Source organism: Myotis myotis, unplaced genomic scaffold, assembly GCF_014108235.1.
Source record: "Myotis myotis isolate mMyoMyo1 unplaced genomic scaffold, mMyoMyo1.p scaffold_m19_p_1, whole genome shotgun sequence".
Lineage (NCBI taxonomy): Eukaryota > Metazoa > Chordata > Mammalia > Chiroptera > Vespertilionidae > Myotis > Myotis myotis.
The window spans coordinates 206,150,333-206,166,916 of NW_023416313.1; the positions used below are offsets into that span (position 1 = coordinate 206,150,333).

General features: G+C 41.7%; 1 protein-coding gene across 1 annotated transcript in view; it reads right to left on the reverse strand.

Annotated features, from left to right (window-relative positions):
* SNW1 (SNW domain containing 1) overlaps positions 1-15,955 on the reverse strand; it is a 37,994-nt gene extending 22,039 nt beyond the window's left edge. Inside the window, exons 1-3 of the mRNA XM_036314234.1 lie at positions 15,868-15,955; positions 9,319-9,472; positions 4,913-5,074 (exon numbers count right to left, since the gene is read on the reverse strand). Of these exons, the coding sequence (XP_036170127.1) occupies positions 4,913-5,074; positions 9,319-9,472; positions 15,868-15,881 (330 nt within the window). The 5' untranslated portion in view covers positions 15,882-15,955. The remainder of the gene's footprint in view (positions 1-4,912; positions 5,075-9,318; positions 9,473-15,867) is intronic.
* Positions 15,956-16,584: the final 629 nt, after the last annotated feature.

A 16,584-nucleotide genomic window follows, 5' to 3' on the forward strand; every position in this document is an offset into this window, starting at 1 on the left:
CTGCAACCACACACTGGTGAATGGCACTGTGTCAAGTTGCCAGATACTAAGTTAGATGCCTAAGAGGAAAATACAAAGATATAATCTCTGATCTCTAAGAGGTTATAGTTAATGACATAGATCATTAGTGAATAGATAATTACAACAGAAGGTTATGACTGCTACAATGGAGTAAACGGAATAGGGAGGAAGGATACCCAATCTAGCCAGGAAGATAAGGGTGGGTATCCTGGAAAGTGACGAGTTGCAATTTGAAGCAATAGATTTAGACAGACAAAGATTAGGGGGCCTTTCTAAGCATAGGGCTTTACCCATGGGAAGTTCCCAAGGTAAGAGAGAATGTACCATATTAGGAGAACTGCAAGTAGTTCCTTATGGCATTTACAAGGAATGCCCAAAAGTTATTTCTTCTCTACCACCTACAATGGTGATTATTTTGTATTGAAAACAAATAGAATGGCTAACACTGGACTTTTTATTTTTAGATTTCAGTATCCTGGTCATGAAAGTTGAGGCTAGGCTAGGAAGGTAAACAAGGGGTCAAATATGCCATAAGGAGCTTAGCTCGTTCTTACCCTAATGGCCATGGAAAGATTTCAAGAGTGCAAGATTTCAAGAAGAGAAAGATAAACAGATAAACATGCATGAACTTGTTTTTTCAGGCAGGCACGACAAATGCCAAGGAGATGGGTTCAGATTCTGTTGCAGTAATTCTAGCAAGAAATGATAGGGGCCTGGGTTAAGTAGCAGAGAAAGGAATGCACTTGAGAGGTGTTAAGAAAATAAGATAGATCACAGTGACTAAACAGATGGAAGGTCTGAGGAAAACACAATGGAATGCTTGTTAACCAAAAGTTCTTTAGAGAACATACTGGCATATGTATCACACTTGATATTTGAATATCCTTTGACCCAATAAGTCCAATTTATTTTTTTATTTTAAATTTTAAAAATATGGTTTTATTGATTTCAGTGAGAGGGAGAGAGAGATAGAAACATCAATGATGAGAGAGAATCATCAATTGGCTGCCTCCTGCACACCCCCCTGGGAATCGTGCCCTCAACATAGGCATGTGCCCTGACCAGGAATTGAACTGTGATCTACTAGTTCATGGGTTGACATTCAAACACTGAGCCACACTGGCCGGACTAAGTCCAATTTATTTTATACAAATACTCATGTGCTAAAAAGATGTTTATGGATCTTGAATAAAATATAGCTTGTAAAGCTAAAAACCTGGAAAGCACCAGTGCTTTAAAAAAAAACTAGGGAGTAAGCACACCATGGAATTCTATAGATATTTTTTAAAAAATGAAGTAGATCTGTATGTACCAACAAAAATCTTCAAAATATATAAAGTAAAAAAAGCAAGTGTATGAAGTTATGGGTATTAAAATCTTATTCATGTAAAAAAAGGTATATATGTTTGTATTTGTGTATGTGAGTGTAAGTGAAGTGGGAATACATATACATATATACCTAAATCCATAACAAAGGTTTGGAAAGATACGTATCATTATAGTAACAGTAGTTACCTCTGGGAAGTAAAGTGGGAGAAGTAGGCAGGACTGTATGTATATATTTATGTAATACTGGTATCTTTTACCATAAGAATATATTAGTATATTTTTTTAAATCAATAAAATGGGGAAGGGGGGGAAGACTCCCAGGCTTTTAGGAAGTCAATTAGGAAGGTACTACAGCCAATCACTGAGAGAACAAGAAAGGTATGCCTTTAGTTTTAGATCTGATTGGGCAGTACTTGGGGAAATCTAGATAGATCTGCCCTTATAAGGACCTAGAGTACAGGAGAGAAAGCTGGGCTGAAGACACAGATTTGACAATCATCAGCACATGATTGACATTTAGCCAAGGTACTAAATTAGATTAGTCAAAGAGAATTGGGGGGGGAGGGGGCACCACTCTGCCATCGATCGGGGTGGGAGAATCCAATCACGGTCCGGCCGGCCAGGGGGAGGAGCCACCCCTGGCCCCACCCCCTGATCAGGCCAGTTCGCTGGCCACAGTGGGCATCATATGACCGGTCGTTCTGGTCATTATGAATGCTGGCTTTTTATATATATTGATAAGATAGATGGGGAGTCACCTTGTTAAGCTGACAGTGGATAGACAGGCATAGGAGTTAAAGCTTAGAGCAGTGGTTCTCAACCTTCTGGCCCTTTAAATACAGTTCCTCATATTGTGACCCAACCATAAAATTATTTTTGTTGCTACTTCATAAATGTAATGTTGCTACTGTTATGAATCGTAATGTAAATATCTGATATGCAGGATGGTCTTAGGCGACCCCTGTGAAAAGGTCACTGGACCGCCAAAGGGGTCGTGACCCACAGGTTGAGAACCGCTGGCTTAGAGGAACACAGGGTGTGCTCTCCCTCCTGGGAGCAGGCCAGTAGTACCTTTCTTCCTTCTCAGGCGTGCATCTTCTAAACCAGTGGTTCTCAATCTTGGCTGCACATTAGAATCACCTGGGAATCTTTAAAATCCTGATTTCTGGCCCTCATCCTCCGGAAATTCTGTTTCTTTCTTATGGGGTGGGGCCACAACATTAGTAACAAAGAAACAGAATTTCTGGAGGATGCGGCCCAGAAATCAGGATTTTAAAAAAGATTCCCAGGTGCCGTAACCGGTTTGGCTGTGGACAGAGCGCCGGCCTGCGAACTGAAGGGTCCCAGGTTTGATTCTGGTCAAGGGCATGTACCTTGGTTTCGGGCACATCCCCAGTAGGGGGTGTGCAGGAGGCAGCCGATCGATGTTTTTCTCTCATCGATGTTTCTAACTCTCTATCCCTTTCCCTTCCTCTCTGTAAAAAAATCAATAAAATATATTTAAAAAAAAAAGATTCCCAGGTGATTCTAATGTGCAGCCAAGGTTGAGAACCACTGTTCTAAACTCTAAGGGACCCCATGAGATTTACACCAGGGAGCAATGGGCAGCAGCAGTTTGTCCCAAGCTAACCCCCTGAACCTGTCTCCAAGGCCTCCTTTTCTCTGACTTTCCAGTAAGCCAAAGCAGCCCCACCTGGACTCACTTCTTTCGTATAACATTTCTAGAGAGAAAAATCAGGTCCACCTAGGGCCTAGGCTTTCTCCTGTTGCTCCTTCTAAGCCTTTCCTTATAAATATACTCTCATAAAAAAAAAAAAAAAAAAAAGGCTTGGAGAAACACCCAGTTCAAACCTCAGCTATAAATTGCATGACTACATAATTGTTTTCTTTTTATTTAATTGATTTTAGAGAGAGGAAGGGGGAGGGAGAGGAGAAATATTGATCGGTTGTCTCACGCATGTACCCTGACCTACTACCTGGGTATATGCCCTGATTGGGAATTGAACCAGTGACCCCTCGGTGCATGGAACAACACTCAACCAACTGATCCACACCAGTCAGGACTTCAAAATTGTTTTCTCAAAAACTCATCAGCCATGACTAGGAACAAAGGGTTATCATTAGTCTTAGAGGGTAAAATAAAACTGGGAGAGCAAGCCAGGTCAGGAAAGCTCTTAAATATTTTCCCCAACATCTTCAATTCTAAAGAGATCTTTTACCTCTATTTGGGGTATTTATCTACAAGAAAAAAACTAGGTATTTTTAAAAACAGTGTCTTGGCTCCAAGTGTAGCTGCTCTGTGATGAGATTATTTTAAGCACATTTTATTTTTGGACTGTGGATGACACCATAAGCAGGGCCATCCTAAATGTGGATAGCAAGTATCAGTTTTATACTTAATCAAGGAAAAAAGAAGTTTGTGTAATTCATTTTATTCAAATGAGTTATTAAAATAATTAAGTATCTATAAGTATTTTGTAAGTACGTGGGGAAGGATTAAAAGATACCATACTCAAAATTAAATATGGATTTATAGTTTTAAAAATGTAAAATAAAATCCTAAACATATATAAGCTATTGTCGTTTTGGGAAATTTCAAAGGAAAAAGTCATTGCTGTTATAAAGTCATAATGTAATGTTTATATGGTTATAAAGTCATAGCTAAGTAAATTTTACTGCTACTTTTTAAAATATATATATATATATTCTTAATGATTTCAGAAATGAAGGGAGAAGGAAAGAGAGAAGTATCAAGGATTAGAGAGAATCGCTGATCGGCTGCCTCCTGCACGCCCCACATTGGAGATCGAGCCGCAACCTGGGTATGTGCCCTGACTGGGAATCGAACCGTGACCTCCTGGTTCAGTGGTCAGCAAACTCATTAGTCAACAGAGCCAAAAATCAACAGTACTTCTTCAAAATAGACTCACCCAGGCTGAAAACTGACTTCTGCGCATGGGCCACGAAGTTTCAATTGCACTGTATGTGCGTGCCCGCGCGTGGTATTTTGTGGAAGAGCCACACTCAAGGGGCCAAAGAGTCGCATGTGGCTCGCGAGCCACAGTTTGCTGACCACGGTCCTGGTTCATAGGTTGATGCTCAACCACTGAGCCAAGCCGGCTGGGCCACTGCTACTTTTAACATAAACTAAATGGACAGAGATTTATTATATCAACACTAGTAGCCCTGCGCACGAATCCGTGAGCCAGTAGGTTGCTGCCGCCCTCCTGTAGCTCTCTGGCTGCTGTCCCGCTCTCCTGTAGCTCCCCCCACCCCCCTCCTTCCTATCCCCCTCCTAGCTTGCTGCCCTTCCCCCTCCTATAGCTCTCTGCAGCTTGCCTGTACCTCACTGGCCCACCCTCCTGCTGATTCGTGATCCAGTCCTGATGCGCTTGGTTGTTACACCTCAGGGTGTAATGGCTAATTAGCATATTCCTCTCTTATTATATAGGACAGTTAAAGAAATTCTTCCTGGCAGGATAAATGGAGATGGAAAAAAGTAAAGAAAAAAAAATTCTTCACAAAATAATTATCATTGGAAAAAAAAAATCATTGAGGTTACCTTATCTTTTGACTGTCCTTGCCGAGCAATTGCATCATATTTAATTTTTCCTTCAGCATCCACCTGAATGGCCAGTGCATTTGACATTTTTTTCTTTCGTCCCATATCCAGTGGATACTGGGCGACATGGATCTCTGGAAAAGCACCTCCATCTCCAAAATCCTATATATTAAAAAGAAAATTTAACAATTAATAGTAATTTGAGATTCAAGATATATTCACTCAATAAATAGTTATGAAGCTTTTATGCAAAAAGCTTGAGATACAGCAATAAATAGGGTTCTCTAATCTTGGGGAGTGTATATTCATTCTACTGAGCAAATACATAAAAGCATAATCTGTGGCTTGTGATAAATGCCTTGAAAGTATTAAAGGGACTGGAAAGAGGGGCTACTTTCGATAGTGTGGCTGTGACTGCCTTTGTGAAGAGGTAACGTGAACTAAAAGCCTGAAAGGTGAGAAATTAGTCATGGGAAGCTCTGAGGGAAGCATCCTCTAGAAAAATCAAATAGCAAGTGTGAAGGCCCTGCTGCAAGAATAAGCTTAGCATGTTTTGGAAACAAGAGTCCAGTGGGGCTGTAGCTTGTTGAGGACAGAGGGGGAGACACACAGTTGATAAGGCTGCATGGATAGATAGACAAATACCAAATCATGGAAGGGTTTTGAGACAATGGCAAGGAATCTGGTTTTCATACATGAGGCAGGAAAAAATTAAGTAAAATGTTTAAGCTAAGAAAAAGATTTTTAGTTTTAGCATAAATAATTTTCTTAGTGAGGAATAGGTCAAGCTATAGTTAGGGCAAAATGTAAAGATTTTTTTTCTTAGAACTGATTTTAACTATATGATATTAGTATTCCATATTCCTTGAAAAGCAAATGAAATAAATAGAAGAGGAAAAAACAAAAATGAATGTAACATATTTCTAACGGTGATTATATACAATTACTTAGAACTAAGACTTCAAAAGTCAAACAAGCTAAGTAAAGTCTGTCAATGAAGTTTAGTGTTACAAAAAAAGATAATCAAATGAACATATGAATATTAATGTAATTTTATTAAAATTAGTAATATTTGCTTAGTACCTTATTATAATTTACAAAATATAATCCACACATACATTATCCTATTTAATTCTTGTAATTTTTGAATACCTCATATTTTCATATGGGAAAAATTCAAGTTTAGTAAAGTTAAGGAATTTTCCCAAGGTCTCATGGCTAGCATATGCAGGATCTGAACCCCGATCTTCTTGACTCAAAAAAAAATTATTTTTGTATTTTCTATTAAATTGATATACCTTCCTTTTAGCTTAAAAAAGAGCAAATTAGTACTATTTCAAAATAAGAAAAACATACCAAAATAAATCATTTAGAGGGGGTTTGGTGAAAAATAATTTATGAAAATAATCACTTTTCTAAGACCTACCCCTTCAAGAAATATGCCATTAGATCATGAATATATGATTTCCTATTTACAATATGCTTAATTGATAAAGATGACATTTTTTAAAGCAAACAATAGAGCTGAGGGAGACATTTTGTTATAAATTATGCAGAAATGGTTAAAAGAGTATCCAAAAAGGTACTACTTGTTCCCAAGCCATCAATCTGTCACAAGCTCATATTTGCTGGTGTTCTTCAACTATATAAGCACTTCAGAACTGTACATGTGGCATTATGTGGTCATTAAGCTTGCCAGAAAAATCACAGCTTTTACTTTGAAAACTAGAACAAAATGCTTTCTTCTGCAGAACATTCACTCCCCCTCAAAAAGGTTCATGGTATTTCCAGATTAGCTGGCCATTTTGGTATGATTTTCAAATAAACTGTTCTGTTCTGCCAGGACATATGAAACCTTTAATAATCAAGTTAAGATTTTAAAAATCTAATAGTACCTGAATGTCATAATGCTGAAATGGAAACAAGGATGAGATTTCTGTTGCATGTAAAATGATGCCTGCCACCTGTGATCTTTGAGGCCAAATGAAGAATATCTACAATTCCTCAAAAGAGACCTGAAGTCCTCTATTAGATATGCCAGTCACTACCTTTTTATCCCAAAAAAGCCTCCCTGATGATCTTTTTATTTTTTGCTTCTCACAAATTACACTATCAGCAAAAACAAAAGCAACAACAAAAATCCTTCAATAACTGTTGTAAGATTGGCCTTCACATTCTAGAATTAACAAGGGCCAGAGGATAGTCGGGAAAAAACCCCCAAACAGGGAATATGTTAGAAGAAGACGTCATCTAGTTGGGTGTTCATCTTCTAGACCAGTGATGGCGAACCTTTTGAGCTCGGCGTGTCAGCATTTTGAAAAACCCTAACTTAACTCTGGTGCCATGTCACATATAGAAATTTTTTGATATTTGCAACCATAGTAAAACAAAGGTTTATATTTTTGATATTTATTTTATATATTTAAATGCCATTTAACAAAGAAAAATCAACCAAAAAAATGAGTTCGCGTGTCACCTCTGACACACGTGTCATAGGTTCGCCATCACTGTTCTAGACTCTCTAAAGAGTTTTGGTAGGTAGAAGGAATGACAAACATGCGCCAGGCTGAGAATACAGATGGCTTCTTGCAGGGTGCTAAGCAACAAACTTCAATCCAATGACTACTTAGTTCATTCACTATGATCACATATCTTAGGCATATAAAAAAAAAAACCTTCACACTTGTACAGTAAAGATCATAACCAGATGATAGACTATACCAAAGTGATAAAATAACTCAGTGCAAAATAAATAATGTAGAGGAAAATCTGCAGTAGTCAGAATGAATTTTGGAAGAAGAAAAAGGCTTGATGATACAGAAGAGGTCTTGGGGAGGCAAAATAAATTACACCTCAAATATTTGCTTTTCTTCCTAGATCAAAAAGGAGTCAAATATGAGAAAGTATGTCCAGGAATTAAGGAAAGGAAAATGTATTGACCTGATTTACAGGAACCTGAGTAATCAGAAGGATAGATGCTGCCAAAGAAGTTTGTTCTTTGAGAAACAGCTAAAGATATAAATAGATGATTACAGACGCTTTCCTCCCCACTTCTTGCCTCCAAATCAACCATCAAATTCTATCTATTACACCTCTTAAAAATGTGTCTAATATGAATATTAGACATATAGTTGTCAAAATGAAGACAAGAAAAGAGATGAATAGATGTTAGGATTTACCCAGGGTCATACAATTAGAAAGAAGCACAGTATGATGCAAAACCATTTTTTTTTTAAAACTTCTTGTCAGTGCTCTTTCCACTACAGGCAGTCCTCTGATTATGTCGAACTTGACGTATTACGTCACCATCTCCCATTTATTTATAAAAAAAAGTTCCATCATTTTGACATATGTAAGTACATATGTGCTTTATGTTTTTTATTATTTATTTACAAGTAAAGGTCAGGAATTGTTATCTTTCTTTTAAATTTTTTTTACTGTTTCACTTCATTACTGCTGTGTATCTGCTCCATGTGAGTGACGTAGGTGCTTATGTAGGTGGGTTCTGACTTATGGCGAAAATCATGTTATGTCACACCATAGGAATGGATCTCTGATGTAACCCGAGGACCTAATGTATACTCAACTAGAGGCCTGGTGCACGGATTCATGCACTGGTGGGGTCCCCCAGCTTGGCCTGTGCCCTCTCGCAACCCAGGACCCCTCGGGGGATGTCGGACTGCTGGTTTTGGCCCAGTCCCTGCAGGCCAGGCCAAGGGACCCCACCAGTGCACAAATTCATGCACTGGGCCTCTAGTACACATATAAAATCTTTGGCTAATCACTTTCGCCCTCCCCCATCCCCTCTCCCCTCTGAGATTAATCAGTCTGTTCCATGTTTCCACGTGTGTGCATTGAACGTCTGTCCCCTGGTGGTCAGTGCGCATCATAGCTACCAGTTGAACGATCAACCAGTCACTTAGGCTTTTATATATATGTAGATGAGAAAGAAATCAGAACTAGCAATGCTACTGGTATTTGCTTTGAAGGAATGTTGTCTCTTCAGAGTAATGTTGTATTGTGCATGTAGGGAAGAGGATGAAGGGAAAAGTACCAAAACATGTAATCATTCTTTCATTCCCCACCCCCCTCACTTTCTCATTATTTTTTATAAGCTATAATCCCTAGATTTATAAAACGTATATTAGTTTCTTTTATATATATTTAAAGTTTGACATAGGAGAGATATAAACTAGTATAATTATCCAGTGATCACAAAGCAGTGATGATAATAAACAAGAAAAAGATTCTTCTGAGGGAAGTATATGTCTTTGGAGCTCACAACCAGAATTTCTATCAGACTGACATTCACATGTGGAGATTCTAGGGTTTAAATTTATTTAACAAATGTATTATAATAAATTTCAGCACAATTTAATATATCCAAACTGAAGGTCCATATTTACCTCTAATAACCGAGGTATCCAGCCTTTCCGGTACCCGTATGGGGGAGGTTCTCTTCGGGAGGAGACCAGTGAGGTCTGCCGTGATCTCTGGGATCTTGCCTTTTCCTCAGCCTCAAGCTGGTCCTGAGATAGCTGAGTAGGTGCAGGTAAAAAGCTATAAGCAAAGAAAAAAAAAAAGGCAGAATTTTTAAAAACGCTTATAATTAATTTGATTATTGCAATTTGGCCACCAGAGAGTATTTTCCTACAAGATTTTTTCCTTTGAGCAAAATAGCAAACTTTTCATAATCTATGGCAGTATCCAATATCAGTAATTTCGTTATGCCTGGAAAGAAATAAGTACTCAGATACCTACAGCAGCGCTGGCGAACGGTTTGAGCTCGGCGTGTCAGCATTTTGAAAAACCCTAACTTAACTCTGGTGCCATGTCACATATAGAATTTTTTTGATATTTGCAACCATAGTAAAACAAAGACTTCTATTTTTGATATTTATTTTATATATTTAAATGTCATTTAACAAAGAAAAATCAACCAAAAAAATGAGTTCGCGTGTCATAGATTCACCGTCACTGACCTAGAGAAAAAACATTTGACTAGAATGCAGGCAAATGGTACCCAGAAATAAAAATTAACAGATATTTCACATACTAGAGACAAACTATTGAGATTTTATGTTTCCACACTTCTTTTCTGGAAACAAGCAAGTAAACATCCTCAATTACCCAGGGGCCAACTCTATAATACACGGTTTTCCTAGTGTCTTTACACTTCTTGGTGTTCTTACACTTCTTATTTTTCATTATTTTACTCTTATGCTTCTTACTTTTAACTATAGTTCTTTTATAGTTATAAAAGAACAAGAATTAGAACTGAATGTAAGAGAATGACAAAAGGAAGAAACACAAGTTGCATATTTAAGTGCGCTTTCCCACGGGTATCTAGTTTAGAATGCAATTTAAAAGGTAAGAGGTCATAGATTTAAAGTCTAAAAATATAATTTGTCATTCTTTATATAAAACAGTCTTTCTACAAAATCAGTAATTGTCAACCTTTTTCATCTTGTGGCATACATAAACTAATTACTAAAATTCTGCAGCACACCAAAAAACCCACACACATATATTTTTTGCTGATCTGACACACATACACACACACACACACACACACACACACAAAAGGATTGCTATTTTGGGTTGACAGTTGTCATTCTTTTATTTGATAATCTAAGGGAAAAGAGGTCAGTGCCCCTGACTAAATAGTCAGGTATTGGATGTTTAAAAAATTTGTGCAGCACACTGGTTGCAAATTGCTGTACTAAACCATTCCTAACAACTTTTAAGTATGATGTTATTATAGGATACTCTAAAGTACCACAAAAGGACGGCAATAAATAATATGTTTGATGGAAAAGTTAAAATCTTGTAATTCTTGGATAGTGAGCATATTTGCAGAAGCAGTAGAGCTTATTTATTAAAAAATATTTATTGATCACTTGAGTCCAGGCATTGTGGTAGGCAGGCAATGAGACTATAAACTGAGATATACAGCTTACAGTCTTGCAGGTGAGAGACAATCCAATATTCACACAAGTCCATAATTACAAATTATATTTTACACGATGAAGGAAAAGTTCAGAGTGCTATGAACTCTGAGTATACATCAGAGGAATCTAATTCAGTGGGGAAGGGGGATGTCAGGTAATGTGATGGCTAAGAGATCAGAGTTCAAATCCCATCTATGCCACTTACTGACCTGGATAAACTACTTACCTCTCTGAACCTCAGTTTTCTCACTTGTATATCATAGGGTTGTTATAAATATTAAATGAGAAAATTCATGAACTTGGCAGTGTCTAAATATCATTCAACCCATGTTCCATAAATATTTGGTTATTAGGAGCTATTCTGATTCTCTCGGTTGTAGTTGCCCCCTATCCATACTCCCACAAGACACTCCGTGTACCACTACTATAACATCTACCTGACTGTATTACAATCGTCTCTTCATTTACCTTTTTCCCCCTCAAACAAGACTGTAAGCAACTCCAGGACAGGAATAGAGCCTTAGGCTTCTTACATCCCTACCTCTCCTGGCATAGCTCACAGCAGGGGCTAAATGTTTTTAGGAGAAAGAAACTCACTCTCCCCTTCACACTAACCATCTTTATGTCACCAGAGCCTTCATGTCTTTCTTAAACCATCTCAAGGATTTGTATTTGCTATTCCCTCTGCCATAAACAGTCTATTTACTTACTAAGAACATTATAGTGCTTTTATAGAGAACGCTTCCCCAGATCTTTTAGTGCTAGCTCCTTGGCATTCATATCTCTGCTCAATTACTCTTCCCTAGAGCTATTTTATGACCATCTTGTCCAAAACAGCACTCCACCTCAGCCCTTATTTTATTCCTAATATTTACTACTTATTAACTTATTTACTCATATAGAGTCTGTTTCTTCCAGAATGTAAACTCGGAGGACAAGTTTGCCTGACTGACTCAATACTATAAAACCTTCACTTGCAACAGTGCCTGGCACATGGTAGATTTTCAATAAATAACAGAATGAATGAATGAATGAGTCCAAAGTTTTGGGCTTCTACCATAGTTATTTTCAGTAAATCATATATGTTTAATACATAGGAGGGATACAAAGACAGTTACAAAGAAGCCTTCTGCTGGAAGAATTGGTTAATAAAATGATCAAAAAGCCGTCAGCCTGCCAAAACACAGTTTGGACAATCCAGTGAACAGGTAAACTGTCCTGGATTAAGGTCAAAACAAATTCTAGCCTATTAGAGGGTTAACGTCAGAACATATTCTAGCCTTTCAGAGGGTCTTAACCTTGTTGTTCCCAGTAAAGGATGACGTTCTCACAAAGAAGCACACTCCTGGGGTGGGGAGGGGATGGGGGGGCAGAGGTGGTACATAGAAGGATGCATATGCAAGCAGAAAGTTTATTCAGTGATTCTTAGCTGGGAGAAAAGAATAGATATTTGGCAATGTCTGGAGACATTTTGTCAGGATTTGAGGTTAGGGTGAAGAGGGGGTAGGGGTGTCACTGGCAGTTAGTGGGTAGAGGCCAAAGATGCTGCTTAACATCCTATCTAATAAAAGAGAAACATGGTAATTAGTGTACGACCGCTACCCTTCCCATTGGCTAATCAGGGAGATATGCAAATTAACTGCCAGCCAAGATGGCGGCCGGCAGCCAGGCAGTTTGAAACTAACATGAGGCTTGCTTGCTTCAGTGATGGAGGACTCCAACGTTTCCCCGCCTGCTGCTGCAGGCCTCTGAGCTGCAACTCTAAGCAACTATGTAACAAATATAGAAGCTAAACAAAACCCCAGAAACCTGCTTTAGTCACCGGGCTTCAGCCAGCAGGATCGCAACATTGTAAGCAAAGGCCAGAAACCTACTTTCAGCAGCGGAGGCCTAAGAGCTGGAGCCAAGCCTCAAAGCTAAAGCTGGCCCAGAATAAAAAAAAAAAAAGAAAAAAAGGAGCAGTTGGGAGCTTCAGCCACCCCCAGCCTGAAAACAGCCCTCATCCCCTCACCCAGACTGGCCAGGCACCCCAGTGGGGACCCCCACCCTAAAGGGTGTGTGACCAGCTGCAAACAGCCATCATCCCCTCACCCACGCTGGCCAGGCACCCCAGTGGGGACCCCCACCCTGATCCAGGACACCTTTCAGGGCAAACCAGCCAGCACCCACCCATGCACCAGGCCTCTACCCTATATAGTAAAAGGGTAATATGCCTCCCAGCACCGGGATCAGTGGAGCCGCGAGGCCTCCCGGCACCGGGATCAGCGTGACAGGGGGCAGTGCCCAAACCCCCTGATCGCCCTGCGGCTCTGTGTGTGACAGGGGGCGGGGCCACAACCTCCCTATCCGCCCTGCTCTGTTCGTGACAGGGGAAGGCGCCCCAACCCCCTGATCAGCCCTGCTCTGTGCCTGATAGGGGGGAGTTCCCCAACCCCCTGATCGCCCTGTGGCTCTGTGTGTGACAGGGTGCGGCGCCCCAACTCCCCTCCCCCACGGGCCCTGCTCTGTGTGTGATGGGGTAGAGCCATAACCTCCCCATCGGCCCTGCCCTGAGTGTGAGAGTGGTGGCGCCCCAACCCCCTGATGGGCCCTGCTCTGTGCGTGACAGGGGGCAGCGCCCCAACCCCGATTGGCCCTGCTCTGTGCGTGACAGGGTACAGAGCCCCAACCCCCCTGATGGGCCCTGCTCTGTGAGTGACAGGGGGCAGTGCCCCAACCCCCCGATTGGCCCTGCTCTGTGCGTGACAGGGGGTGGCGCCGCAACCTTCCCATCGACCCTGCCTTGAGTGTGACAGTGGACGGTGCCCCAACCCCCCAATCGGCCCTACCTTGAGCGTGACTGAGGGTGGCATCACAACCTCCCAATCGGCCCTGCTCTGAGCCCGACCAGGGGCTGCACCTAGGGATTGGGCCTGCCCTCTGCCACCCAGGAGCAGGCCTAAGCCAGCAGGTCATTATCTCCCGAGGGGTCCCAGACTGTGAGAGGGCACAGGCCAGGCTGAGGAACCCCCCCTTCCCCCCGAGTGCACAAATTTTTGTGCACCGGGCCTCTCGTCCTTATATAATAAAAGGCTAATATGTAAATTGACCGAATGGCAGAACGACCGGTCACTATGATGCGCACTGGCCACCAGGGAGCAGACACTCAACAAAAGAGCTGCCCCCTGGTGGTCAGTGAGCTCCTACAGGGGGAGAGCCGCTCAGCCAGAAGCCCTGAGTTGGACATCCCCCAAGGGCTCTCGGACTGCGAGAGGGCGCAGGACAGGCTGAGGAATACCCTCCACCCCCCGCCCAAGTGCACGAATTTTGTGCACTGGGCCTCCAGTCTCACATAAAAGGACAACTCCATAAAAGAATGACTTATCCAGTCCAAATGTCGATAGAACCACTGTTGAGACATCTTTGTACCCCTACCCCTTCACTAAAAAAAGCATATTACATATAATTAGATACATAACCTTAAATGCAAATGATATAATTAGATACATAACCTTAAATACATTTGCATTTAGACAATTAAACCCATATGACTTTAACAATCGCTGGTGACAACAAGACTGTAACACGTCAGTATGTAAGTCCCTGCTACTAATCCCGGGTAGATTCCGAAAATAATAACATTCGTCTGGAAACTTGAGACTACCTCTAAAAATCAAATCAGTAAGAAGGAACTCTACAAAACCAGAAACCTATGTAATCCCTAAGACAAGCTATATAAAGACTGCACTCTGCCATTGCAATTTTAAGCACACAATACCCACTTCATCTGGGTATTCTTCCCCCTGCATGTCCTTTTCAAATTTCACCTTTTCCACAAAACCACAAAGCCTTTCCTCATAACTCCACTAATCTCTGTTACAGTGCCTTCCACCTAGAGGGCACCCAATCAAAAGTTAGATGCCCACAACATTCACTACTAAAGGAAACTCCGGTCCACTCAGCTCATTCCATCGAATTCTCTCTGCGTTTAAGGTTAATACTACACAAATAAGCATTCTGGGCTCTTTGTTTCATGTCTGTACGCCTTGTTCACCATCTTTCCTGCTGCCAAAGACTGTCCCATCTCCTTCGGCATACACGCAAGCCCTCGGATGGAGCAAGGCACCAAAAATTAATTCTTAAAAGAATTTCCCGATTCAAACGTTTTTAGGATTCCTAACTGTCACCAGCCAGGAAATACGTATGTGAGGAGAGTGACGTGTGTTTAAGGAGCTCAAGTGGATGTCCCAAAATGCTTTCTTTCCAACACCTCTTCGACCCTCAACTTCCCCTACTGCGTTCGCATGCAAAGTTTTTCTACGTAGACGGGGCAGCAAGGTCGCGGACCCGCAGGAGTTACGTAACTCCTCGGGATCTCCCACTTCAGCTATCTTTTTCTTAAAGGCGGGGGCCACTTTCCATGCCGTTACCAAGGCAACCAGGAGCAGCAAAAATCTGAAGTGGTTCTATCTACGGAAGAAACTCCAAGGTCCGAACTGTAGCTAGGCTCTCTGTTCAGTGCCATCCCGACCACTTTTGTTTCTCTTTCCTTTTTTGTTCAGGAATCCTTGTTTCGGGACAGACCCCAGAGAGACCTCAGCTGACAATCGGCCGTCCAACAAGGCAGTCGCCTCCTCCCCGCTTCACTCCCACTGCCCCCCACACCCCCATTGCGCCCACCGAGCCGCGCACTCGAGGGAGCGCCCCCCACCCCCGCCCCCCAGTGCTTAAGCGAAAAACAACTGCGACTCCTCGGCAGCTGAGGCTAGAGAACTATCCACCACGCCGCTGCCTTCGGCCCTAGCGAAGGGGCAAACTGAACCCGGGAAGCCACTCAGGAAAGACCCCAGCTTCGGCGAGGCCTAGTCGCCCCGGTGGCGGGTGGGAGGGTCAGGCCGAGATCTCGGCCCCTGTCGTTCTGTGCCCTGGGCCCGGTCACCGCTAGGAGAGTGTGGACAGAAAAACGAAAAAAGTGGTACTTCCAGACCCTTCCGTATTGACTGAGGACCCGAATTGTGAACCCACCTGGTGAGCGCCATCTTCTTCCGCTTGCTTTCAGCGCCCGCGACAGCACCGCGGGGCGGGTCTTTCCCCAAGACGAGTTAAGAAAAGGACGGAGCGCGTAATACGCAGGCGCGTTAGCCGCAAGGTGTTCTGGGATTCGTAGTTCTTGGACTAAGACGACCATTCGGTTCTATTCTATCCAGACCAAGCTGTAATGGGATAAGTGATTCATTTAAAAGCACAAGCTTCGCCCTAGCCGGCTTGGCTCAGTGGATAGAGCGTCGGCCTGCGGACTGAAGGTTTGATTCCGGCCAAGGGCACATGCCTGGGTTGCAGCTTGGTCCCCAGTGGGGGGTGTGCAGGAGGCGGTCGATCAATGATCATTGATGTTTCTCTCTCTCCTCTCTTTCTCTTTCTCTCTGAAATCAATAAAGAAATACCAAAAAAAAAAAAAAAAAAAAAAAAAAAAAGCACATGCTTCACTTATCTGCTGTAAAAGGCGGCCTTTCAAACTCTTATTCTATTCCCTAGTCATTTCTCTTATAGGGGTCCCAAATATAAGAGTCTTCCTGAGACAGCAATATTAAAGGATGAGGATTTTATTTTATTTTTTAAATATAGTTTTATTGATTTCAGACAGGCAGGGAGAAGGAAAGATAGAAATATCGACAATGAGAGAGAATCATTGATTGACTGGCTTCTGCACCCCCCCCCTCCCCCCAGAATTGAACCTGGGAG